General features: G+C 43.4%; 1 protein-coding gene across 2 annotated transcripts in view; it reads left to right on the top strand.

Annotated features, from left to right (window-relative positions):
* Positions 1 to 27793, top strand: part of cdh6 (cadherin 6) — a 58193-nt gene that overhangs the window by 19734 nt on the left and 10666 nt on the right. For both annotated transcript variants that reach the window (XM_026150349.2, XM_026150347.2), the window contains exons 5-10: positions 1873 to 2046; positions 2874 to 3061; positions 3677 to 3927; positions 17044 to 17180; positions 19760 to 19881; positions 26440 to 26557. In XM_026150349.2, the coding sequence (XP_026006134.2) occupies positions 1873 to 2046; positions 2874 to 3061; positions 3677 to 3927; positions 17044 to 17180; positions 19760 to 19881; positions 26440 to 26557 (990 nt within the window). The remainder of the gene's footprint in view (positions 1 to 1872; positions 2047 to 2873; positions 3062 to 3676; positions 3928 to 17043; positions 17181 to 19759; positions 19882 to 26439; positions 26558 to 27793) is intronic.

Below are 27793 nucleotides of genomic sequence, written 5' to 3'. Positions count from 1 at the left end.
AAGTGCTCAGGTGATTCTTTTGCTTTCTGTAGGCACAAACGTGGACAGCTGCAGATAACACAAACAGTCCAAATGAACACATCGTGTGTTTTGTTAAATGAATGGTACAGGAATCATAGTCTGGATGTGGTCGTTATTTTCTTCTCTTTCTAGGATGTTCTTCACAGTGTGAATCAGAAGGTTCTCAGGGAGCTTATGATGAGCGTGTTTGTTGCAGCTTCATATCATAAATTTAGACAATACATCTTTTTTTTCAGTAAAAATAAAAAAAGAACTACCATTGAAAACTCAGTGCAACTTCTCTTTGCACGTTTTTGTGCCTCCCACATCAGATAAAGACGACAGTTACATATATGATTTTATCGTTTCCATTTAAAGATGGAAAATGTGCACTGGAACACTGCAGTACCAGTTTAGCTATAATGAGTATGCTAGCAAGCTTACAGTGTGACATATTCAGGTAAGAGACTTTAACCAAAGAGGAAGACTCATTTCAGTATTAGTCTAATAAGGTAGTGTTCACAGCTTTAACTTTAACCATCAAACACACTCACTGTACTGACGAATACTGCAGTTCGGGGTGTCTCTCTGTCTGAGATTCACCCGTGCCGCACGTTATCAATCTCAAGTGTCTCAGTGTTGTTTACTCACCTGACTGTTTGTTAACTGTAAATCTCTGACACTGTACTAGTACAACACTGAGAGCCAAAAACCTGACGAAAAATCAAAAGATCGTGTTTCAAAGTGCCACAGATTAAAGGTGAACTTTGTCACTATCACATCACCTTAGTGCCAGTTTAAAGTCTTGAAGCTGACCATTTTATGGGTCCCCATTTTAGCTTTCTGTAGGCAAACATAAAAAATGTGATGGATATGACTATAAAACCGAGGAATACACCGATATGGTCCCACAGTCAAGCGTACCCTAATGCACATGTGGATGCAGCCACAGGAGTCCCCTGCTGGTCATTACAAAGAATTGAGGCTAAATGTCTCACTTTTTCCCACATATAGAACTGGTGACATTAATCTTAAACTTTGTAGATCTCCAGTAAACAACTTCCTGTTTTGACCCGTGTACACTGATGTTTCTGTAAATCCAGATGTCAGCTTAAAAGATTTAAAGCTGGGTTTAGAGAACTTGTCAGATAATAAGTCCTGTAATATGATTGATTTCAGCTCTAACTAATTGTCTATTGACTTAAAAAAAGGTGTCAGGTTTCGCAGTGTGGCAGACAGGGTGAGACCCAAACACACAAGCATAAACTTAAATATAACTTTATTACTGAACTTAAGGAATCAAAATGCATAAGACAAAATAGCTTAGGTGAGACTCAAAACCGTTAACTCATAGACTAGGCTCTAGCACGTGACCACAGAACACACAATGCACACGGGAAGACTGAGACAATAAATACACAGGAGAGTGAAGTGGACACAACTGTGAACACAGCAGGGACAAATCAGGAGTAACAAGACAGAAGAAGCAAAACTGAACATAATGCACACAGGGCAAGGAAGTGTCAAAATAAAACAGGAAATAAACACTGAAATCAAGACCACTTAACAGGGACAATGCTTGTGGAGCTCAAACATGTGCCTAAAGACCCATAGAACAGGGAACATAGAGCTATAATAGAAAATCAATCAAAAAAACCCCAAATATCCTAAAAACTCAGATCATGACCAAAGGAAAATTGTTGTGCCACAGATGGTTGGTTTGTTTCTCCTCCACCCAAAACAGGAATGAAAATAAAGCCATATTACATCTGAAGACGTGCATATTAATTCACACCAGCAACACGCCAGCACGATGATGAAAAACAAAATGACTGAACATGAATTTAGATTACAGTTTTGTTTTTTGTTCAGGTGTGATCCGGACAGCCCTGGGTCCTGGTGACATGGACCGTGAGCAGAGGGAGCACTACCAGGTGGTGATCGAAGCCAAGGACATGGGTGGACAGAGAGGAGGCCTCACTGGGAGCACTGTGGTTAAAATCACTCTCACTGACGTCAACGACAACCCTCCCCACTTCACTCAGAGTAAGACAGCAGCACAGACGAAGCACAGTGTGTATACGAGTGATGAAACACACACAGCTATTAATTATACTCAGTTCAGTTTTATTTCTAATCAGCAACAACAGCTTTCTCAAGGCTGTTTATATTGTAAGGGAAAGGAAAATAATACAAGGAAACAATACAAAGAAAAGAGAGAAAACCCCAACAATCATATGACATCCTTTGAGCAAGCACTTTGGTGACAGCGGGATCGAAATAAATGTCCTTTAAACAGGAAGAAACCTCCAGCAGAGCCAGAATCAGGGAGGGGCCATCATTGGTTGGGGTGAGGATGGACAAAGACACGCTGTGGAGAGATCCAGATATTAATAATAACTAATAATTAAATGCAGAGTGGTGTATGAACACATAGTGAGTGGAAAAGTTGATTGAAGAAGAAACACCCAGTGCATCATGGGAATCCCCAGCAGCCTACACCTAGTGCAGCGTAACTAAGGGCGGATTCAGGGTCACCTGGTCCAGCCCTAACTATATGCTTCAGCATGCATTCAGGTTTTTCTTTAATGTTGTCAGCTGTCTGTATCTTGTTTAAAGCCTTTTAAGAATCCCGTGAATCCCTTTATCAGATCTTAATTCTTCCCCAGGGTTTGGTACTCTATCGCCCCCTGTGACATGTTTTTGTCCTGCACAATTGAGAGAATTATTCTGCAGCCATAATTCTGTCCAAAAACATTCATATCAATTGACAAATTGAATATAATTGGGAGTTAAAACAAAAACTAGAAAACCCCAGACACCTCCGTCACCAGAGTGAGTCCCACCGATGTGACGGAGCTGACTGTTTCCAGGTATATACCAGTTCAGAGTTCCTGAATCGTCCACGTCCGGCTCTGTCGTTGGGAGAATTCAGGCCACTGATAAAGACATTGGAAAGAACACTGAGATGGACTTCACCATCATCAGCGGTGACGGGATGGAAATGTTTGACATTTCCACTGACAAAGAAACACAAGAAGGACTCGTCACTGTCAGAAAGGTGAGAGCAACTAACCAGTAAACATTAAAAACGGGACTTGAAGCGTTGGGGGTCAAATGATGTTATAATAGAGACCAAAAGAAAACGTTCTTGAGTCGCTGTGTACTGAAAAAGCATGAGTCAAACTATCCATAGCTTTGGCCACCTTCAGATAATACTGGCTTCTTATTTTGTATTGATATTTTTCTCACATCACTGGTTGGCTTGAAATGAATTGATCAGAGCTCACACTTTCAGCTCCTAAGGATCCTGCTAACTAAGTCTGTTTTACATATGCTGTTAAAAATACAAAGCCATGCCGTGTTGTAGAAATGTGTCCTCACAGAGAGTGTGTGTCAACATTGATACAAACTGTTTTAGTGACAGACCTCTGACCCACTATCACCACAGCAACCTGACAGCACCAGCTGCTGTTACAGATACTTTACATGACCATGCCACACTTGTATACACTATATGTATGTATGTATGTATCTTTCAAGCTGTTGTCTCATTTATCTGTCTACATGCATTTGTTGGCCTCAGTGGACATTGATGATTGCCATTGTTCAGGCTGGCTTTATGTTTCCACAGACATCTTTACTGAAAGCAGTCGTTCTCTCTTTGCCTTTGCAGCCTTTGGATTATGAGAAGAAACCATCATACACGATCGAGATCCAGGTCCAGAACACCCAGGAATATGTTCGCTTCGTGTCCTTAGGCCCAAAAGACGTGGCTACGGTTCGGTTGGCCGTGGATGATGTGGATGAGCCGCCTGCGTTTAAAAAAGCCAGCTACCTGTATGAGGTGAAAGAAGATGTTGCGGTGGGCACAGTGGTGGGCTCAGTCAGCGCCATGGACCCCGACAGAGCTCGCAGCATTGTCAAGTAAGGCTAAATGTCTTTTTCTACTCCAACCACACCAACTAAAAAAAGGAAATTATATAATGGCAGTTTTGAATTTCAGATTGTAAAGTCTCACTGGTCTCGAGAGCTAAACTCCAGCTTGTGTTTATACAGACTACAACTTCTGCTCAGTCGTTTTTTTCTTGTGGGCTTTAATGTTTTAAGTTCATGAGTCGCTGAGTTTACCACACGTTACCATTATGTTTTGTGTTATAGACAAAGATGCTTCTTAACGTCAGAGCCTTAGTACTTTTGTTCTCGTATTTAGACAGAAATCATATATGATATCTATGATTGCAAAGCTCAGGCAGAGATGTCGGAACCACGAGAGGAAAAGTGTATATTCCACAACATTCGAGAGAACCTTGGGGTTAGTATCAAGGATATTTGGCATGCAGACTGGAAGAGTCAGGAATTGAACCACCAACCTTCCAATCAGCAGATGACCTGCTCTACCTCTTGAGCTACAGACCCAATGCAAGTTGCATTTATGGTAAAATTAGCATAAAGTTCAGGTTTTGGATAAGAGTTTGAAACCTGCTGTGATGATTAAATTTAAGGGAAAGAAGCTTGAAAATGCATGAACATTTCTCACAAAGATAATCAAATCAATCAATCGAAAGGTTTATTGTCATTTCGTATGTTATTTCAAAAAATACTCTGACTGAAACGAAATACTGTTTCTCACCAGCCTCTACAGTAACCAATACAATTTTTTTTAAAAGTCAATGATAAATCGCAGTAATAATAAGGATAAATAACATCGATTCGTAATCTAAATTCTAAAACGAGCTCAGGTCTAAGCAGTCACACTCATTCAGGTGGCAGCAGTCCTTTCATAGAAGAGGATCATTAGATCAAATAGTGTGTGTATAGCTGTGTGAATAGCTGAGTGGGTGGGGAGGGGTGCTCTTGTACCTCTTGCCAGACAGCAGGAGGGAGAACAGGCCATGAGAGGGGTGGTGGGAGTCTCTGATGATGGAGGTAGCTCTGCGTATGCAGCCCTGTTTGTAGATCTCCAGAGACGAGAGAGGGGCACCAACAATCCTCCTGGCAGTCTTAACCATCCAAAGCAAGATGTCAAACTTTGTGTCAGGATGTTTTCAAACATGTGTGTGGGTGTGTGTGTCCTTCGCCCTACAGCAGGGGTCGGCAACCTTTCTGATGACGAGTGCATGTAAAATTTACTAATGCAACTACTGATTGCATTAGCAATAAATTGAATAACGCTCTATGTTAACAGTTACACACACGCTTCATCTCTTTGCTCTTGAATGCTTTGCTTCTTATATTGATTTTTATTGATTTTTATGCTGATTTTGTCCCTTTTTTCCGTGTGAGCTTACCTGCAATAACTTCTGGACACTTGTAGATCATTAGGACTAGAGTGTTCTTAACAGAAACAGCAACATTTTATGGTTACCTTGTCCTCAGCGCTCCGTGTGTCTGTGGCCTAGACACAGCTGAAGCCTGATTACAGCGTCTGGGCACCGAGCAGCCTCAATAGCCTGGAAAGGTGCTAACCGCTAGGCTAACTAGCAACAAGATGCCTTCCCTCTCCACAGATGACTACCACAGCCTCCTGCAGAAGATTGCAGTACTGGAGACAAAAATTCATCGCTTAGAAGTAAACGTGGAGGTAAATGGACTGTGTGGAAATGAAACAACCTTGCCTTTGATTCAAAACAATGGCGATGAGCAAGCTAGTACACAGCTAAGGAGCACAGATAACATGACCAAGAAAGTAGACTCTGTGCACTATTATAAATCCTCAAGTGATAATCCCCCCTTAGACTGTCTTGGTGCAAAACCAAGACATAAATCATGTCTCCTGGAAGGGGGAGGACGTATCACAGGCAGGGCACAGCGAGCTGAAATCTCTGAAACCGACTGGCCTTCACTTCCTACGAGACAGAGAAGCTCTTCTACCCCTGTATACGAGAGGAAACAGGACTGGACAACCGTGAATAGGAAGGTTAACAACAAACCTTCAAAACAACTGAATGTGAAACTGCAGAACAGATTTGCTCCACTATCAAAGGACCCTGGATCTATATCGGACAACCATCCATCTAAAAGCAGCGAAATAAGGTCTGAAAATCTGTTGAAAAGTGAAAGGCCACAGGGAAAGCTAAAGGCTAGGCCTGAAACTCTGATTGTGGGTGACTCTGCCGTAAAGGATGTACAAAGGATGTGCGGTAAGAACACTAAAGTCCTCTGCTTTCCTAACGATATGGTCAACAACCTGAAGGAGAGAATTCTTCAAATTGCAGATGAATATCCAACTGTGACAAACATTGTTCTGCATACAGGGTCAAACGATGTGTCCAAACAACAGTCGGAGGTTCTGAAACGGGACTTTACTGGATTATTAAATACTGTAAACTCTCTGAATGCAGCTGTATTCATCAGTGGACCTGTACCGCCGGTCAGAGGAGGAGACGAGAGATTCAGCAGGTTGTTTACACTGAATAAATGGCTTATATCAGCATGTGCTGACCACTCAGTGCATTTTATCGACAACTTTAATATTTTTTGGGAACGCAGGCATCTGTTCAAAGCAAATGGATTTAATTTTAACAAGTCAGGGGTGAAACTGTTCACCTCCAACTTGTTTTATTCCATACGTCATCCATCCGTGCTTGGTGCCAAGGCTGAGATAAACGAGGAGTTATCTCATAAAGAGGAACAAACAGTACTCCAAGAACAGACAAAGCCCAGCAGAAACCTTGAGGAGGAGCTCCATTTGCCCCCACCCGGGAAGAGCCTCAGAAAGGAGAGACATCCATGGCATCTGAGGAAGAGCCTCAGAAAGGAGAGACATCTAAGGCAAGAAGAGGGGTCCCTATTTGCCTCCAACTCTCTCAACAACACCAACGACCAGGACAAGGGACCACGACCTTCCCCAGTCCCCCAAACCCCTGACAGGCCATCACCCTCCTCCCCCTCCCTTTCTCCCTCCTCCCCACACCTGAAATTCACTGAGGAGACGATGGAGCGGGTCAATGCTGGGCTCAGATCTACCCCCCGTCCCAATCCCTTTTTGTCCCCCATAAACCCCCCACCAGAGCGGCCAAAGGTTCGCCATCGAGCCCCACCCTCAACAGAGCAATCGAAGTCACATTGCCCAGCCTCGCCCCCCTTAGTTCCTCTTCATGCCCTGTCTCCACAGTCTGATGTGTGATGTGTGAAGGGTCCGGGCTGTGAGGATTATGGCAGTGATGACTTTTCCCAGGAGAAGCTGGGACCCTGTTTACTAGAAGGTTTTAAAATTTCTGTACTTTTAGGTGACAGGAGACATGTGGCCTGGTCAAAACACAGAGAGCTGCACTCTAAAAGATCTTTAAACATAGTAAACATACCTTGTGTGCCACAGACTGCTCCCAAACACGAGGGGACAAGTAATACCTCTAAAACACTTAAGTTGGCTTTATTAAACATTAGATCTTTAGCTGGGAAAACATTTTTAATTAATGATTTAATCACTGAGCACAGCCTTGATTTTATGTTTTTAACTGAAACTTGGTTGGACCAAAGTAACAGTGGAGCTGTTCTCATCGAGACGACCCCTCCTAACTACAGTTTTATCAGTGAGGTCAGGGTGAGCAGGAGAGGAGGAGGGGTTGCTGTCTTATTTAATGAATCATTTCAATGTAAGCAGCTATCTCCTGGAAGTTTTCAGTCTTTTGAATATGTGGCTTTACAGCTGAAGGCCCCATCCAAAGTTGTGTTTCTTAATGTTTACAGGCCTCCCAAATACTGCACAGACTTTTTTAATGACCTCAGTGAACTGCTGTCTGTGATCTGTGTTGATTTTGACTGTGTAATTATTGCTGGGGATTTTAACATTCATGTGGACAACCCTCAGGACAAAGGGACTAAAGACCTGAGTAACACTCTGGGCAACTTTGGGCTGACTCAGCATGTAACAGAGGCCACACATAATAGAGGACACACTCTTGACCTACTGATCTCCAAAGGCCTGAGCATTTCAAAGGTTACTGTGTCTGATGTGGGCCTGTCTGATCATTACTGTGTTTTCTTTGAAAGTAAAATCTCAGCCCACACAAATATATCAACAACAGTGATCACAAAACGGTGCATAACTGAACACAGTAGTGCAATTTTTAACCAGGTCTTCCCATTAACACCTGACCTGTCCAAAGGTTCAGTCAATGAGCTCGTCAATAGCTTCAATGCTAACATGTTAAATGTAATGGACACTATTGCTCCCATTAAGGTGAAGGTTATCTCTGGAAGGAAAAAGTCTCCATGGAGAAACTCCACACTGGTGAAAAATGAAAAAAGAGAGTGTAGGAAAGCTGAGCGCAGATGGAGAAAAACAAACCTCCAGGTTCATTATGACATTTATAAAGAGAAACTTCACAATTATAATTTACAACTGAGGAGTGCAAGGAGGTCCTACTTCTCTGACATCATCACTAAAAACAGCCATAATGCTCGGGTCTTATTTTCTACAGTTGACAGGCTAACAAACCCTCCTGTGTCAGTGGCAGCTGAACTTCATTCAACCATGGCCTGCAATGACTTTGCCAAATTCTTCACTGAAAAAATCCAAAAAATTAGACAAGCAATTGGTACATCAACAGCAGATCCAGAACATGTACTGTGTCCACCAAAAAACTGTTTAAACACCATGAAACAGTTTCAACCTATTAACAGCAAAGACCTGGAGGACATCTTAGGTCAACTGAACTCCTCCTCCTGCTGTTTAGATGTCCTGCCAACAAGTTTTTTCAAAAAGGTCTCAAAGACTTTAGAGTCAGACCTGTTACAGATCGTCAACTTTTCTTTATTATCAGGTGTGTTTCCAGAATCACTAAAAACTGCTGTAATCAAACCTATACTGAAAAAGGACAATCTTGACAAGACACAAATGAACAACTACAGGCCGATCTCAAATCTCCCGTTTTTAAGTAAGATCATTGAAAAAGCAGTTTCTCAACAGCTCAGTTACTTCTTAAAACAGAATAATTGCTACGATGCCTTCCAGTCAGGTTTTAGACAGAACCACAGCACTGAAACCGCTCTGACCAAAGTGTTTAATGACATATGTCTGAATACAGACAGTGGAAAAATGTCAGTCCTAGTTTTACTGGATCTCAGTGCAGCATTTGATACAGTTGACCACAACATATTACTCAAACGACTGGAGAACTGGACAGGTCTTTCAGGAACTGTACTAAACTGGTTCAAAACATACGTAGAAAACAGGAAATACTTTGTATCAATAGGTAACTTCACATCTGAGCAGACAAGTATCACATGTGGAGTTCCCCAAGGTTCCATCTTGGGACCCCTTCTGTTTAACATCTACATGCTCCCACTGGCACAGATTATAAACAACAACAAAATAAACTATCACAGCTATGCAGATGACACACAAATATATATCACAATGTCACCAGGAGACCGAGGCCCTGTACAGGCTCTTGGTAAATGCATTGAGGAAATCAATGACTGGTTGTGCCACAATTTTCTCCAGCTAAACAAAAACAAAACTGAGGTAATAGTCTTTGGAGCCAAAGAAAAACGATTACAGGTCACCAGAGAACTTCAATCTATACATCTAAAAACCACAAACCAGGCGAGAAATTTGGGTGTAGTGATGGATGCAGACCTAAACTTAGAAAAACACATTAAGACAATAACAAAGTCAGCTTACTATCACCTCAAGAATATTTCAAGGATAAAAGATCTGATGTCTCAACAGGACCTGGAAAAACTAGTCCATGCATTCATCTTTAGTAGGCTTGATTACTGTAACAGCATCTTTACAGGTCTACCTAAAAAATCAGTCAGACAACTACAGCTCATTCAGAACTCTGCTGCTCGAGTCCTCACTAAGACCAAAAAAGTGGACCACATCAGTCCAGCTCTGAGGTCTTTACACTGGCTGCCTGTCCGTCAGAGGATAGACTTTAAAGTTCTGATGCTGGCCTATAAAGCTCTGAATGGTTTAGGACCAAAATACATCAGTGACCTCCTGACCCAGTATGAACCTTCCAGATCCCTCAGGTCATCTGGATCCGGTCTTTTATCAGTTCCCAGAGTCAGAACCAGACACGGAGAAGCTGCATTCAGCTTTTATGCTCCTTATATCTGGAACAAACTCCCAGAAAGCCTCAGATCAGCTGAAACACTCAGTTTATTTAAATCCAGGTTGAAGACTCACCTGTTCTCAGCTGCATTTGAATAAAGCACCAAATCCACACTTTAAGCTTAAATTTCAAAACTTACATTTAACTACTGATTTTATCTACTGTTCTGATTTTATCTGTTTTGATTTTATATACTGTTGTTTGTTTGTTTGTTTGTTTGTTTGTTTGTTAATTAGTTAGTTTATTTGCTTGTTTTAATCAATTTTAAATCATGCTTTTTATTTGTTCTTGTTTCTAATGTCTCTGTAAAGCACTTTGAATCACCTTGTTGTTGAATTGTGCTATACAAATAAACTTGCCTTGCCTTGCCTTGCCTATATAGAAAAACTTTATAGAATTATGTTCACAGATGTTGGCAGCTGTCAGCGAATAGTTATCAGCTGTTTGGAAACAAAAAAAGACTTTTTATCCATAACAGCAAATGAACTGAACAACAGAAAATCCAAATGCTATTTATGGTCTCCTCACAACAATGATAAGAAAAATAAACTGGGCCAATACGGCATGTTTGTTAATACAGAGACACACATGTTAATGTGATCTCTGGTCTCCCACTCAGACACACAGGTCTCCCAGTGTCCAGCATTCAGACCTGAGGACTCATGTGAGAGAAAGTCTGCTCACACAGACATGTAGAGCCAAACACTGTCAATAAGGCCTCTGCAATGTTCTGAAGACAGTTAAACCTGTCAGGTAGTGACGTCTAGCAGGTGAACATGCAGCTCCATGAACACACGCACAGCTGTGGATTCCAGCTGCGTCTGTAGTTCTGCAAACTTTGACCCCACAGAGTGTAAATTCTGTCTCGATCTATGGATGTATCCGTGCATTTCCGTAGTGCTGATGCTGCGCTGAGCGGACAGTTCCTGCCAGCTAGCAACGTCCCTCTCACCGGTAGGCGAAGTTATTTTTAGCCAATTACAAGTTGAATCTGGTAGTTGGGGTTGTTAGCTAAGATACTGTCATTAAGAAGAGGCACAACTAATGTTTCTATGCGAGCTAATGTGCGATGTGCACCGCTGGCCCGGCCATTTATTCTCAGATTAACTCACTGCGTGTCGTGCCCAGGGCTGGACTGGGACAAAAAAACAGCCCGGGCATTTTGACGAGAGACCGGCCCCCCAGGTATTAAAGCCATAAAGCCTTTGAATGAAAACAGACGCTGTTGTGACAGTGATGTACAGTCTTGTTGGTATATGTATGATTTCTATACATTTTACATCAGAGAAAAACTTTGGTTGTAAGATTCAGATAATTATTTATTAAAAGCATTTTAAATGAGACTAAGAAAGAAAAGTATTTCTTTGTGCCCCCCTCTCCCTGTTAATGCCCTACCTGCCCCCCTGGCAGAACTAGACCCGCCCCTGCACAGTTACCAGCTGTCAGCTACCTAAAAAAAGGATCCTGGTGTTATTTGTCTCTCAGAAACAGTTCATAACTTCAACTCATTCATGTCACCTAAAAGGTAAACCTGTTTCTCCATCACCTGTTCAGCTCTGATGGTTCAGTAAGGACATCTCCTGGTTTCATCTTCATGTTTCCCTCTCACCACATATCCAAACCGACATCATGACCAGCAGCTTTACAGCTGTGGCTCCAGCAAACATCAGCTGATACTAGAAATTAATATTAAATACATTCTAACAACAGCTGATCAAGCTTAAAAGTGCTGCTGTTGTTTAGCGCAATATCTGCTGGTTTCCTGTTTCTGGCACAAAGTGGGCGATAAACAAACAAGAGAGAAAAGCCGATCAGCTGATCATTGATCAGTTTCATGATTGAAGTAGAAACAGGAGAGAGAGAGAGAGAATGAGAGGAGAAGAGGCAGCTGTGCAGCGTTACGACAGAATAACTCCAGCTTTGTGTCTTTTTCAGCTCAAAACGAAACGCGTAATATTTTCTCTGAATACGAGACGATTCCATTTTTTACGGAACATTTGGCAACTCTACTAACTAGCCTTATGAATAAAATAATGTTCACCATCAGTAACATCATAGCACCACCCAGCTGTATAGAAACTCCGTCATGCTAGCTAGCACGCAGCACGAGTTATTGTAACTGACGGTAAAAAGTCAGCAACATGAAAATAAACTCCACCTGAACGTGGTTTATATCTGACCCAGATAGACTGCAGGTCATAACTTCTTACCTGAAGTTCAGTTCACCTGATACTCGGACTGGCGGCCGCCTCGGGGCTCTCCTCCTCCTGCCTCCCCTTTCTCTCATCCACCTGCTGCCTCTGTGGAAGCTCTAAATAACTGAGTTATTTTTACACATCTGCCAGCATCTGGCCAATTCACCATCCCAGTATGCCCAATGGCCAGCTATGGCCGTGCCATCAGTTAACCCTTCGCGTGCCAGCTGTGGCGCGTGTGCCCAGGGTTGCCGACCCCTGAACTGCAGAGAGTGGAGCAGGCAGCAGTCTCTGTCGATCGGCTAGAACAGAAAATCCAGTCCAAGTTATTTCGACACTAGAAGACAGGTGAAGTACTACCTACAAATGATAACAATTTATTACTTTAAGACGAAGAAGTAAACCATGTTCCGGCTGTGTGAAGTGCGGCTAAACTACTGCATCTATGCAAGCACCTGCTATCTAAGCAAAGTCAAATTCAATCAATTACATTTCTAAATATAAACTTTCTGTAATACCTTTATGTATTCCTGGCAAAACAGTCGTACAGACTATACAAAGTCCATAAGCTGGTCTCCAGCATGTGATATGTGCTTCTGAAGAGCCTGATTTATTTGTTTTGGAGATTATGTATCAGAATTTCAGGAGCAGGACCACGCCTCCAAACACGCTCCTTCCTGTTGTCATCTATATAGGTTCCTCCAGTTCTGCAAGCTGATCATTCTTGTTTACGTGCCCCTCCCTCCCTCCTTGTTCTCAATTCTTTAACTTCTTCATTTCTATTTAGTGCATGAGGATCTTCCAGGCCTGGGAGCCGTCGCCAGTCCCCTTCAAGGCCTTCCCCAAACTGCAGCTCAATTCATGTCCAAGCTTCACCTTTACCTACTAAAATGCTGTCAAACCTCAAATGAGGAAGTGGGCCCAGCGAGTGAATTTAGAGATCCCATTCCTCCCTTTCATATACGCTGCACAGCTACCAGAACTTAAACACTTAAACAACCACCCGGAACGTTTTACGACGTTAGAAAGTTATCTTTTTGACACACACACACAAAATACAACTGACTCCCACGATGCCTCCTGCAAGCAGTGGTCTACAGGAGGGCTCATGTTGCTCCTTCTGTAGGCTCCTGGCATTAAGACCCAGCTACCAGACATTGTCCCTCTCCAGCTTCCTCCTCCAGGGTGGGGTAACCCTATCCCAGGGTAGGGTACACTGGTCCCTTGGTCTTATTTTATCTATAGCAGTGGTTCTTAACCTTGTTGGAGGTACCGAACCCCACCAGTTTCATATGCGCATTCACCGAACCCCTCTTTAGTGAATTTTTTATTTTTTTTTCAAATTCAAGACATAGATATGTTTTTTTACTGGTGCACAAAATGAGCCGTACATGAACATCACCTTGTTCAAAGAACAAAACCAACACAATGCATGAACTTACAACAAATTACATACCTGCAAATCAGTGTGACTTCTGCTGTTGCCTTTGAGAGACCAGTTCAGATATGCGTGGCTTCACCTTGGCAAGTGCCAGTCTCATGTCATTTTCACAGAAAAGTCTGTTCCTTTTCTTCGTTTTTATGTCCAGCATCGTCGAAAAGGATTGCTCGCAAAGATATGTTGTAACAAATGGTATAAAAAAATCCAGGGCTTTCTTAGCAATAATTGGATACTTGTCCATTTGTCGACACCAAAACGTTGAGAGTGTTGTTGTTCTGAAGAGTTGCTGTTGAACCTGGCTCTGCTGAATTTCAATGATTTCGTCAAGGTATTCATCATTGACATCTGCTGTCTCAACAGCAAACGTGAACGTCTGTCTCACCCATGCTGGATATGACTCTCTTGTAGGGAAATATCTGTCGAGAGACTTTGCAAGCTCATCTAAGTGCGTTGCAATTGTTTGCTTCAGTTCTGTGGATACAGAAACATCTCCGATTCCAGACACATCTTCGACCTTACTTACACAGTTGTCCAGGAGGGGGAAGTTTGCAAAGTTGTTGTTCTCTGTTCGTCGTTTCCATAACGTTAGCTTTTTTTGAAAAGCCTTCAGGTGTTCTTCCGCTTCTATGATATTGACTCCACCACCCTGCATCTGCTGATTGAGATGATTGAGAGCTGCGAATATATCAGCCATGTACGCTAAAATGAGAATGAACTCAGGATTTTTGAAGCAATCTGCATGACAGTGTTGGTGCTCTTGCAAAAACAGGGCTAATTCCACACGCATGGCAAAAACACGATTCAGCACCTGTCCCCGGGATAACCACCGAACATTAGAATGGTACAGAAGTACCTCGAATTCAGAGCCCATTTCTTTACACAGCTCACTGAAGATGCGGAGCCTCAGAGGACTATTTCGCACATAGTTCACACATTCCACCACGGTTTTTAATACTTCTGCCATTTTTGGAGGCAAGGTTTTTGTTGCCAATGCATGCCTGTGCAAAATACAATGCGTCACCATGATGTGTGGTGCATCGGCTTTTACTAGCGCACCAAAACCAGAGTTTCTTCCCAGCATGACGGGAGCTCCGTCTGTACAAACTGCAGAAACCATGTCCCATGAAAGATTGTTGTCTCCGAAGAAGTCATCCACAAGCTTCTTCACATCGGCTACCTTAGTTGTTGTTGTAAGAGGCTTACAAAATAAAAAATCTTCTTATATCACGTCATCTTTCACATAGTGCACAAAAACAGTAAACTGGCTTAGATTAGCAACGTCTGTGCTCTCATCGAGCTGAAGGCTGAATTTTGCCGGGCTTGAAATCAGATCGGCGACTACTTGAGCCAAGATGTCTTTACTCATGTCTTCTATTCTGTCGCTGACGGTGTCATTTGAAAGAGGAATTTGTGATAATTTACCTTCGGCCGCTGTTCCGAGTATCAGATTTGCCATCTTTAACGCGGCTGGTTTCACGAGTGTTTCACCAATGGTGTGTGGCTTGCCCTGCTTTGCGATCAGGTAAGCAACTTCGTACGATGCTGTGAGGATCGGTTTGTTAACGGGTACAAATCCAAGAGCAGGCAGAGTTGGGCCTTTCATCGAATCTGGCTCTCTTCACCTTGAATTCAGCAAGTGTTGTGTTCTTGTATTCCCCGTCTCCATGCAGCTTCAAGAAGTGTTCCTTTAGTTTTGCCGGTGCGAGACTAGAGTTGCTCAACTTGGCGTTGCAAATCATGCAGATAGGACGCTCACTCCCATCACGTTCCGTGATACATGTAAATCCATACTGTACATATTCGTCCAACCACTTTCTTTTTTTGCCCGACATAGTTAGTATGGATTAAAATGTTAAAAAAAAAAATCACGCGAAGTACTACCACGACATTCACATGTTGACTACTGCGCGCGCTACATTCCCCGCAGGCCTGATTGGCCAAGCAGTGTAGCATGATCGTCTGCAGCCAGTGATGGCCAGAAGGGGGCGTGTCATCACAAATTTACAAGATAATTCGGGCGTGGCTGGACCTCTGCGACCTCCGCAGTGGAGGCTCTGCCGAACCCCTGAGACCGACTCACCGAACCCCTAGGGTTCGATCGAACCCAGGTTAAGAACCACTGGGCTAGATATAGTCGGACACACCTCAACACATGGCTTGTCTCTGGAACCAGACTCTGTTCCAGTATGAAGTTGCCCACAGTGAGAGGCGACAGACAAGAGTGGGCAAACCACAGTGTGTACAAAGCGACAGCATGTACGAGAATACAGATCAATGATCAAATTTATAATCGTATCATCAGATCTGGGGCCATGAATTATGGACAGCTGAGTAAAGAGAGTGCCTGAGCTGTCAACTGATCACCACTTGGTGGTGAGTTGGATCAGGGGAAGGGGGAAGATTCTGGACAGACCCGGCACACGCAAACATAAAGTGAGGGTGTGCTGGGAAAGTCTGGCAGGCCTTTGACAGCACCTGAGGGAGGCTGAGGACTCTGAATGGGGACTGTGCCTGTCATGGTGGTAATCCCCAAGCCAGACATCACAGGACAACAGAGGTGAAGAGAGCCGTCAAGCTGAAGGAGGAGTCATTGGGCTGGATTAGCTTGTGGGACTTCGGAGGCAGCTGATAGGTACCTACAGGTCAAGTGGAACCCGACTTGGGCGGTACCCGAAACAAAAACCCAGGTGTGGGAAGAGTTCAGTCAGACTGTGGAACAAGAATTTTAGATAGCCTTGAAATATTTTTAGCAAATCGTCAGGAGACTGATGAGCGGAAAGCAGTGCTCCAGTGACACAGTGTACAGTGGAAGTGGACTGCTGGTGACTTCAGCTGAGGATATAGTCAGGCAGTGGATAAAAGACTTAACCCCACTGACACACCTTCAGTGTGGGAAGCAGAGTCCGGGGACTAGAGGGAAGACTCGCCCATCAAGGGAGCGAGGCCACTGAGGTAGTTAACCACCGGTCGGGGGGGTTCCTTGAGTTCCTGTTTCTATGGCAACCAGTATTTGTTATTCATCGTCAGAAGTTCAGAGACTGCCGGAGAAACATTTGTAAGTAATACAGCGTATAAACAGCACGCTCGGGCTACTGGTACAGCAGCATATTAACACTGCTGTGGGAGCAAAATACCTTTAGTTGCTTTAAGATTTTGAATTTTAGCACATCTCCACAGTGTGACACTTTTTACCTGGTTCCCTCCGTCAGAGATTGATCCATTATGCTCCCTGCTGCGCTGGCTTCTTGACAGGGCGGCACAGAGAGGACGAGGCTATAGGTCATCCCACCACCTGACTCAACTTAACGTTTTCTCACCTTCTCTCTGTCTCACTTGTTAGTTACTCCATCGACCGCCGCACTGACAGGGGCCACCTCTTCAACGTCTATCCGATGAATGGATCTGTGTTCCTGCTCAAAAGCCTGGACAGAGAGACGACTGCATGGCATAATATTTCAGTTGTTGCCACAGAGCTGAGTAAGTCCAGCAGGGTCTGGGACTGTCTGCACTGCTCGTGTGATATATTGATAAAGAGTAAAACTGTTAGAGGAGAGGCAGTAGAGCACAGTCTGCCATGGAGGGGTTCAACAACAAGAATCAGACCCCGGAGTATAGCACACTGAATGGGCTGATTGGAAGTTAAACCACAAAGTTTGCACATTTACAAATAAATGAACATGTTGCTCTCATTTTAATGGAGAGAGATAATATCTAGAACAAACATATTACACATTACAAAACACTGAAAGATGAATTGCGTGTCATTGGGTGAAATAAATATTCGATGCCCAAACAAAGTATGACTTAGTACCTGGTGGAGAAAGCGCTGCTGAAAAGCCCAGCGGTAAGATATTTTATGTAGTTGGCCTGCACACATGTCAGGAGGGGGTTTGGCTCACTCCACTTTACAGACACTCTCTTAATACTTTATGTTGCTTGGCCGCTGCTTAGCATTTTCCATAAGATTGAGGTTTGGAGACTGGCCAGGCCCCCCCATAACCTTAATGTTAGCCACTCATTTGTCTTGGTTCTATATTTTGAGCCGTTGTCATGCTGGAAGACCCATCCATGACCTGTCTTCAGCATTGTGGCTGAGGGAAGGAGGTTCTCATTGCAGATTTATGGTACATGGGACCGTCCGTTGGTCCCTCTATCCTGTGGCATTAGTAGAAGAGCAACACAACACTTATTCCTAAACCTTCTCTGAATCATTTAGATGTTCAATGGCAAGTTTAATACAAGCTCTGTTTTCTTAAATCTATCTGCAAATTGGACAGATTGCATTTTATGAAAAAACATTGACAACATCATTTAGTCTAATCAGCAGTTGCCACATGATTATCTTTATTGAAGTGATGTGAGGGTGTGAGTATTTAAAGGTTGTTCTGTTATTCAAGATGGCTTCAATGTCAAAATGTAGCTTTTTCATTGGTTCCCCCTAAATATTTTTTAAAACACTGATCACAAATCTGGCCATTTTTAAAAATCTCTTTTCGTATCCAAAGCTTTTTAGAACTCAAAGAAATGTGTTGCCCTTGCCCGAACCAGTCCATTTACCAGCTCCCATGCCTGTATATGTGACATCTTGAACAGGGGGACCTTGCGGGTACTATTATAAAATGGCCTGCATTTGTATAGAGCTTTTCTAGTCCCTAAGGACCCCAAAGCGCTTCACACTACATTCAGTCATTCACCCATTAACACACACATTCACACACTGGCGATGGCAAGCTACATATTATAAGACATTATAACATAGCCTCCGTAAAGCACACAGCATCATCAAGGACCACAGCCACCCAGCACATCAGCTGTTCTCCTTGTTACCATCTGGCAGACGTTACAGGAGCCTGTCTGCTCGGACTACAAGACTTTGAACAAGAAAAACAGTTTTGTTTTTACCACCGTACGACACCTCAAGCACAACACTTAAACACACACAACACAGCACTCAGAAGCTACCTGCAGCTTCACAAGTACTCTGTTTAATCTGCACTGGTCACTCCACTTTATTGTCATTGATATTTATATTTAAAAAGTGCAATACTGTGATTTTCTGCTGCTCATTCCTGTGCAATGTCCCATCTGCCCTCCCGTCATATTTCTTTTCAAGATTTTCTTATTTAATCACTAGTGTACATATATTTATATTTATAGATACATATATATTTAGTCATCTTTTCTCTTTTACCACGTCTCTAATATTTTGCTCCTTACTATTTTTCTATTATTTTCCATCCATCCATCCATCCATTTTCATCCGCTTTGTCCGGGGCCGGGTCGCGGGGGCAGCAGCCTAAGCAAAGAGGCCCAGACCTCCCTCTCCCCAGCCACCTCCTCCAGCTTATCCGGGGGAATACCAAGGCGTTCCCAGGACACGCTGGAGAGATATAATCTCTCCAGCGTGTCCTGGGTCTGCCCCGGGGCCTCCTCCCGGTGGGACATGCCTGGAACACCTCACCCAGGAGGCGCCCAGGGGGCATCCTTGTCAGATGCCCGAACCACCTCAGCTAATAAAATAATAGAACCACCAGGTGGAGGTGGTTGTATTATTTTATTTTATTATATTTTATTATATTTTCTCCTACTGTATCATGCTGCAGAGTGACTGCTGCTCGTCAAACACATTTCATTGCAATGTTGACCCTGTGCTAACTTGCATATGACAAAAAAAATAAAACTGAAAACATACCAGTGGTGTTCTTAGTGACTGCAGTCCCAACTGTGAGATTGTTTTAAGTGTATTCTCTCTGAAGACACAAGTATAGAAATATCGCCCACCTGCCCCATTCAGTGTCTGTTATAGATGATGTCTTACAGAGTCTCATTACTTCTGATCATGGGAGGAGTTTTAAAATCCTCTTCATGTTTTTCTTTAGTTTTGATCAAATTTTCACCTTCTCTCTATATGCTGCACTGGATACAGCAGAGATGACAATAAAGTTTACTTTGAATATAAGCTTGGTGAAGCCGTTACATACAGACGGTTGTGAAGGTACTGGAAAAGTTGCAAAACCCCAAAGTGACAGATGTTTTTGTGCTTTCTGTGCCTCCAGATAATCCCCGTCAGAGCAGCAGCGTCAGTGTCTACATCCGTGTGCTGGACATCAATGACAATGCTCCCATGTTTGCCACTGTGTACGAAACCTTTGTCTGTGAGAAAACCAAGGCTGGCCAGGTACTCACATACTTCATGTGTTAGCTCACTGTGTGCTCTGGTGGCATCTTACTGACTTCAAAGCCTGATTAGAGCAGAGCGGTCCCAGAGCTGTATAAAGACTAGTGACTGAGCATCCAAAATGACACCTTACAGCTCTGCCTAATTTTTATATAAAACAGATGTTGCTATAATGATGGCACCCATTGGTTAGTGTGTTGTAATCTGACTGTGAAACAAAGAACGGCTACAAACCTGAGACTAGTGACTGTCACAACGGGACTGAACGGACTCATGCACAGGCTCTGAATTGAGAACACAAGAATCTTTATTCACAGCAACACCAGGTGATCTATTTACAAAGTGGGGGAATGACGGGCTCCGGGGATCCACACATGAACGGGGGGAAAGACGCTGGAAGTCCACACACACTCCGTCCATGCTCCACGCCTCACGCTCCTCCTCATACTCCACAGAAAACACGATAGCTCACTCCAAACCTCACACACTCAATCGCTCAGGTAACACAGGGGTCGGTCCAGGGAATCTGTTCACAGAAACACGAAGGGAAGATCTCTGGGAAAACACAGGAGTAAACTGAGCTGGGTTTACACTGACGAGAGTCGGCAACGGTCCAGCGATGAGAAACACAGAGCTGCCATCTTATAAAGGGACTGGAACACTGTCGGGTGATGAGCCACAGGTGTGTGATTGCGACCAGGTGCGTGGGCCAAGGGCAGGAGCCCACGGGTGAGCTCTGCCCAGGCAGAGGGAGGAGGGAAAGAGAGGGAGGGAGAGAGCAGGAACAAAAGCAAAACAAACACATGTAGCCATACTGAGCCGAGCGGGTAGGCACAGGGTCCCTGACGGTGACTGAGTGACTGGTTTCATCAGGAAGTCTTCACTAAAGCCATAAATCGAAGGGTGGTTTTCCCCCTGCTCTCCAGAACAGAAGCGTCAGTCACTTCTTCATCTTTGGGACTCATCTTTGCCTCAGTCTTTTGTACACAGTCTGTGGTTGTATTTGAACAAAGACCGAGATGGGGCGCTGTCTTGGCTCATGTTAGCTGCTAGTAGTGGAGCTTGAGTGATTGTTGTCAGTGTGATGATCACAGCAGCAAAGATGCCCCTGTGTGCACACAGAGGATGGGTCTTTTGATTTAACCTCTGCTGGTGTCTTTTCACTCAGCCATCTGTTTTCATTGTTAACAACAGACCAGGAAGCAAACGCACAAGAGAAGAGCAGACAATGACAACAAGTCAGCTATTTCATTACAACCTGCTTTAAACGCAGGTCATTTTCAGAGACATTCTCTGATTAACCTGACGGCAGAGGAGATGTAGAAAAGCTGCTAGTTGTTACCTCAGGTGACCCAGCAGGGCTGCACTGAAAGGAAACATGTATTAGATTTGAAATAAACACAACAATCAGGTACAAGCACTAAAATAGGCTCTGGCTCCATAGTTATGTCCTATTGTAGGGCTGATATTCGGCTTGTGTTGAAGGGATTGATTGGGGCGTAACATTTAAGCAGTTTTCATTTGTCAGTCCTCGTAACAATCACTGCATGCACACTGTGTGCTTGTAGATATCGAGTAAGCTTCTTCAAAGGTCCTTGAATGTGAGCACAAAAAATAAATGCTGGTTGTGGAATAAAATTTAAGTCACTAAAGTTTCTACTCTGAAAGCAAGTGGCAGAAAAATACACATTCAGACCGTGACAGGTTTTAATAACTGACTGGGTGGAAAAATCACAGACACACTTCCTTTCACATGTTTCACATGTTTTCTGTTTAAATGATGAACATTTCACAGACAGTCATTTTCATGTTGACCTCTCAGTACGACTGAGATCAGACGGTGGGCTTGTTTACAGTCTGCCTCATAATCAGAATGATGTGTCGGTCAGCAATGTTCAGCGATATCAGATGTCTCAGCTGCAAGTGATAGAAAATAATTATTTAGGCCCAGTTCATGCTGCCAGTTAAAGTGAGGCAGCGGATCCTTAGCGTGCCCTTGGATGGTAACAGAAATGTGATGAGTGTTTACACTGTCCAGATTTATCAGCTGTTTATGAAAAATGGCAAATTCTGGAGTCGGTCCTGTAGGCTGCTGATAAACACATAACCATGAGTGCAACACACAGACATGATCCTCATAACAGGCATGTTGTATGACACTAGCTCAGTGTGGACCGGCCTCCCAAACCTCTCAGAGGTTGTGCTAGTCTGCCCAGAGCAGGTGGCACTGTACTTATGTGTAGTGATGGGCTTTTATGAGTAAATTGCAGGACATGAAAAGTTCCAGAAAGGCTAGACTGAGCACATAATCCCCTTTTAGCATAAAACAGAAGAGCACTGTGATTGCATGAAGTCAGCTTTTATTATGACAGCAACATTTAACTGGGTTTGATCAGTAAACATGGATAATTATAAGTAATAACTTGTTTGGAAGCACTGGTGTCCCCAACCACCACACTAACTTTAGCATTTAGTATAGACTTAGTATGTTTTCTCAACAAAAACAATGACATTGAATGTTTTATGCAGCACTAGATGTAACTGTACTACTACACTCAACATGATTTATCACACAGTGTGTGTATCAAATGTATTAGCGATTAAAGTGTGATAGCTTAAAAGTGCACGTAAGGCGTGTGCACATTTCTGCAGCTGAGAAACTGAGCACTGGGGTTCTTCTTTAAGCTCATGTGCCATATTGTACATCTAACATCACACAAGAGTTAACAGGGTCACAAATCTGTATGTGCCCACACACACACACACACACACACACACACACACACACACACACACACACACACACATTAAGTATAACACAACAAATCTAGATCCAAGTCTCCCACAAAGTTGATTCTGTTCATCTGGACGTTTTTAGTGGAAGAAATGTTTTGTAACTCATTGAAGTGACGTCTTCAGTCTCAGCTGACTGCAGGTTTCCAACCTTATAAACAGGACATTTGTATAATGACTGAAACCAACACCACTAAGGAACAATGGGCTGGGAGGTCATTTTAACCCACTTTGGTAAAGACTGCCTAACGCTAGTACGTGAGTACAAGCAAACAGCTTGGCTGGCTACAGGAGCCGCCTGAGATTCAGCCTCACATACAGAAGATGCAGGATTTACTCCTACAAGTCTGCAAATGAGCTCATCAGTTAAGAGCATCCGAGCAACTAAAATCCTCCAGATTTTGCTGCCGCTGGTCCTCTTACAACTCTGGGGTTCTGCCATACTTTCGTCCTTTAATCTCTCAGCCTATTCATCTGTCCATCAGTGTTAATCATTGATTTTTGTTCCACACAGAACCTCCAGTGCTTCCCTCAGACTCTTTGCTGTATGTGTTGCACTTGTGCATGTTTGCAGTACTGCCACTAATCTGTATTAAACCCTTTAATCTCTCAGCTAGTAATTCTCATTCAAGAAAATAAGACTAGTTAAACAAAATACTTACATGCAGTCACAATAACTAACTGCACCTGTGGATGAACAGCAGTTACCCAGGACCAACACATATGGGTACACACGTGTGTGTGTATATAGCTTTATGCAATAAGACTACACGCCTTTGGAGTGGGAGTCGTGGGTTCCACTCCCCACCAGGGCGTCTGTATGCCCCAGTCCCAAGTGTGATGGGAGAAGGATCGTTGGTGTCAGCGGAACTGAAAGATGGTCTTGGTAACTGGCTACGGCAGATCCATGTTTCAAGCTTGGCCATGATCCTGAGTGAAGTAACCTCTGAGAATCTACTAGATGATGTGAATGCAGCACCGAGACTAACCAGCTTATCTAACAAGTGAAAGAGACATCGATTCACTGATCTACAGCAAGGACATTGGAATGTCATTCAGATTGGAGAAGTATAGTCAGATGGTAACGAAGAGAGGAAAGGTAGTCAGAACTGAGGGGATCGAACTACCAAAGGCAACAGTGCAGACATCGAGGACAGCTACAAGTACCTGGGAATCCCACAGGCAAACGGGAACCACCAAGAGGTCGCTAGGAAAGCTGCAGCCACCAAGTACAACCATTAATCTGTATTAAAGCCTTTAATCTCTCTGCTAGTATTTCTCATTTAACAAAATAAGACTAGTTAAAGAAAAATACACACATAAATACACACATCTCTCAGCTGACTCCTCAGGACCTGCCTGACCTGCAGAGGGTCAGGCAGGTCCTGAGGAGTCATCTGAACGGTAAGAACAAGATCCAGGCTACCAACACCTACACACTGCCCATGATCAGGTACCCTGCTGGGATAATAAGCTGGCCAAAGGTGGAGATAGAAGCCGCTGACATCAAGATGAGGAAGATCCTTACCATGCATGGAGGGTTTCACCCCACGTCCAGCACCCTGAGGCTGTACGGTAAGTGGAAGGAAGGGGGCCGGGGACTGGTGAGTGTCAGCACCACAGTCCAGGATGAGACAACGAACATCCAAGAATACATTGGGAAGATGGCCCCAACTGACCGAGTGCTCAGTGAATACCTCAGGCAGCAGAAACCAAAGAATGACGAGGAAGAGGAGAAACCATCATGGAAGGACAGGCCCCTGCATGTATGCACCACCGGCAGATAGAGGAGGTGACTGATATCCAGAAATCCTACCAGTGGCTGCACAAAGCTGGACTGAAAGACAGCACAGAGGCACTAATCATGGCAGCACAAGAACAAGCTCTGAGCACAAGATCCATAGAGGCTGGGGTCTATCACACCAGGCAAGACCCCAGGTGCAGGCTATGTAAAGATGCCCCAGAGACAATCCAGCACATAACAGCAGGGTGCAAGATGCTAGCAGGCAAGGCATACATGGAACGCCATAACCAAGTGGCCGGCATAGTGTACAGGAACATCTGTGCCGAGTATAACCTGGAAGTCCCGAGGTCAAAATGGGAGATGCCCCCAAGGGTGGAGAATGACCGAGCTAAGATCCTGTGGGACTTCCAGATACAGACGGACAAAATGGTGGTGGCTAACCAACCGGACATAGTGGTGGTAGACAAACAGAAGAAGACGGCCGTAGTGATCGATGTAGTGGTTCCGAATGACAGCAATATCAGGAAGAAGGAACACGAGAAGCTGGAGAAATACCAAGGGCTCAGAGAAGAGCTCGAGAGGATGTGGAGGGTGAAGGTAACGGTGGTCCCCGTGGTAATCGGAGCACTAGGTGCGGTGACTCCCAAGCTAGGCGAGTGGCTCCAGCAGATCCCGGGAACAACATCGGAGATCTCTGTCCAGAAGAGCGCAGTCCTGGGAACAGCTAAGATACTGCAGGACCCTCAAGCTCCCAGGCCTCTGGTAGAGGACCCGAGCTTGAAGGAGAGACCGCCCGCAGGGTGGAGAGGGGAATTTTTAAAAATACATTTGTATATCTTGGTCTTGTTTTGTTTGGTCCATACAAGCCAATGATACAATAGCACTTAGTTTAAAGAGCAGGCAGTTCACCCACACGTTAAAGGTTATTTGACAGAATTATTATTACATGCACAGCATTTTTATCCCACATTATAAGACCATATGATTCTAAGCTTGTAACAGCTACAAGCTTAGAATCATTTATAGAAACAAATTATCTATCTGCCCTGCTAGAACATTGTATATCTGGAAGTTTAAGACAATATAGACCCTTCCATTCAGTGAGGTCTCCTTTTCACACAGAAGTAACAGAACTCTCTATTTCACTATTAGTATATTAACATGTTATATGTTCATTCAGTATGTTAAACCCACAGCACACGTTATACTCATAGTTTTTGAATTGGTTTCAGCCTGAAATTCATCGAAACTGCATGAAGCTGTGTCGGCTTCTGTTGCCTTACACCGATTCTCCACCCAAAATCTATCTTTGGAGTATGAAACTCTCCGACCCTGCAGACTTGAAAGGTAGCTGTGGAACGTTGGTGTCATGCTGCTACACAGTGAACAGCAGCTGTTCAGATTGATTTCAGCTACAATGGATGTCAACAGTGGCAAGTGTACACTGTTGGATAAAACATATCAAAACCAAGAAAGGTCTCAGATTACAGCTGTAGAATAATCTCCTCTCTTCATTGAAATTCTCCACATGAAATTTCCCACTCGTGGGACTAATAAAGGTATCTTATCTTAAACTCGGTGTGATCCTACATTTGTTGTTTTCCTAACATAAAGTTAAATACTCTGCTTTTGTGTCCTGCTGTTACATTTTCAAAGCAGGAAGCAGGTATGTAGCTACATTTGAATATAAATTGGTGAGTAAAGACATTAGAATACCAAAAAGAAAACAGCTTACTTCCAAAGAAGGAAAGGTTCATTAGTGCTGCTGTTAAAGTGTAAAGCAGCAGCAAAAGTCTAAATGGAGGTATCAAGTATTTGTTTTATTTGTTGTGTGTGATTCGGTAAGCTAACCACTGTTTCCTGTTCTTTTTCAAAGTGCTGTTTAATCGACTGCTGTTGCTGACAGAGATATTGATGTAGCACAGGCAGCAATGAGCCTGATCTATCTAAGCTGCTCACTTTGGCAGCTTTACAGACTCCACCATGATGCTCGTGTTGATCAATGTTGATGTCTCTGGCAGCGGATCCAGACAGTGAGTGCTGTTGATGCTGATGAGCCATCATCCGGACACAAGTTTGCCTTTAGTCTGGCTCCAGAGGAGACTCACCACAGAAATTTCAGCGTCAGAGACAATGGAGGTAGGTGATCTGACACAATTATTCAAACTTGATTCTTGGGTATTATTTACTTAAATTGCATGAAACAAAAACTAAACCAAAATATTTTAGTAATGTAGGAAAAAATGCATAAAAACAATTTAAACGAATACAATGATATTTTTGCCTTAACTTGTTACTGATGAAGCATTTCATTTTCTTATAACAGTTGAAACTGAGAGACATACAGTGTAGGGCTCCTTGGGTTAGCCGCTCAGTCTACACCAAGGACCAAATCATATTTGTTCTGATTACTGTTGAATCCACATTGCAATTATGTGAGTGCACCAAAGAGCTTTACTTGACATGCCCACATCTGCCTCGGCTTGAGATTGATGGTAGCTGGGTGAGCATCTATCAATGCAGCACAGGTTGATTGATGTTAATCGTAGATATACATTTGAAGAGATGCTGCTCTTCATTGCATGAACACAGCCACCACCAGGGGAGCCAACTCAGATAATGCACGTACATCTGTTGAAGCAGAGGTCTATACTGACTTCATCATAACTTACTGCATTTTAAACCAGTGTTTAAATGGTTTGACTTATAACCCTTTACTCTAAACCATAATTCAGTCAGGCAGCTCATACTTGAATTGTTTTTGGCAGAACACAATTAAAGTTTGGCACCTATCATTCACAGCTTTTGCAATACGCATACAAATTGTGAATAATTAAATACCCCCATGAGGGTAGAGATAGATATCAATGTGATGGAGAGGCCAGCACTGCAGGGAGAGGTGGGAAAATGTGCAGCTTAGATCAATGTGAAGTTTTTCTATCATTTTACACAAACGTTCTGATCAGATCAGATCTGCTGTCTGGTTTTGTACAATGAAACTTTTGACAGCAGTCTTTTTCGCAGCTGCATATTGAATAAATGAAATAAACAGAAGAGAAAGGACCAGTGAGGTTGACCTATATACAGGCAGCACACAAATGCTGGTTTTCCAGTGAGTACAGAGCTTGTATTTACAGTGAATAAAGGTGACAAACATGCTACTGCTCAAAAAGCTCTGAGCATGGTGTGGTCCAGTCTCGATGGCAATCGCTCCCAGAAATCGCACCAACGTCAGCTCACCACTTACCGTCTCGTGGAATCAGAAACTTTCACACAGGGACAAACAGGTGAATACACCTCCCAAAACTCCGAAGGCGATGCTAGATGAATGGGACCAACTGCTTACCCTCTGTGGATGGTAGGAGAGGAGGCTGG

Source organism: Astatotilapia calliptera, chromosome 18 (assembly GCF_964374335.1).
Source record: "Astatotilapia calliptera chromosome 18, fAstCal68.1, whole genome shotgun sequence".
Lineage (NCBI taxonomy): Eukaryota > Metazoa > Chordata > Actinopteri > Cichliformes > Cichlidae > Astatotilapia > Astatotilapia calliptera.
The sequence above is the reverse complement of the archived record's forward strand: the minus strand, read 5'-3'. Positions and strand labels throughout refer to the sequence as shown.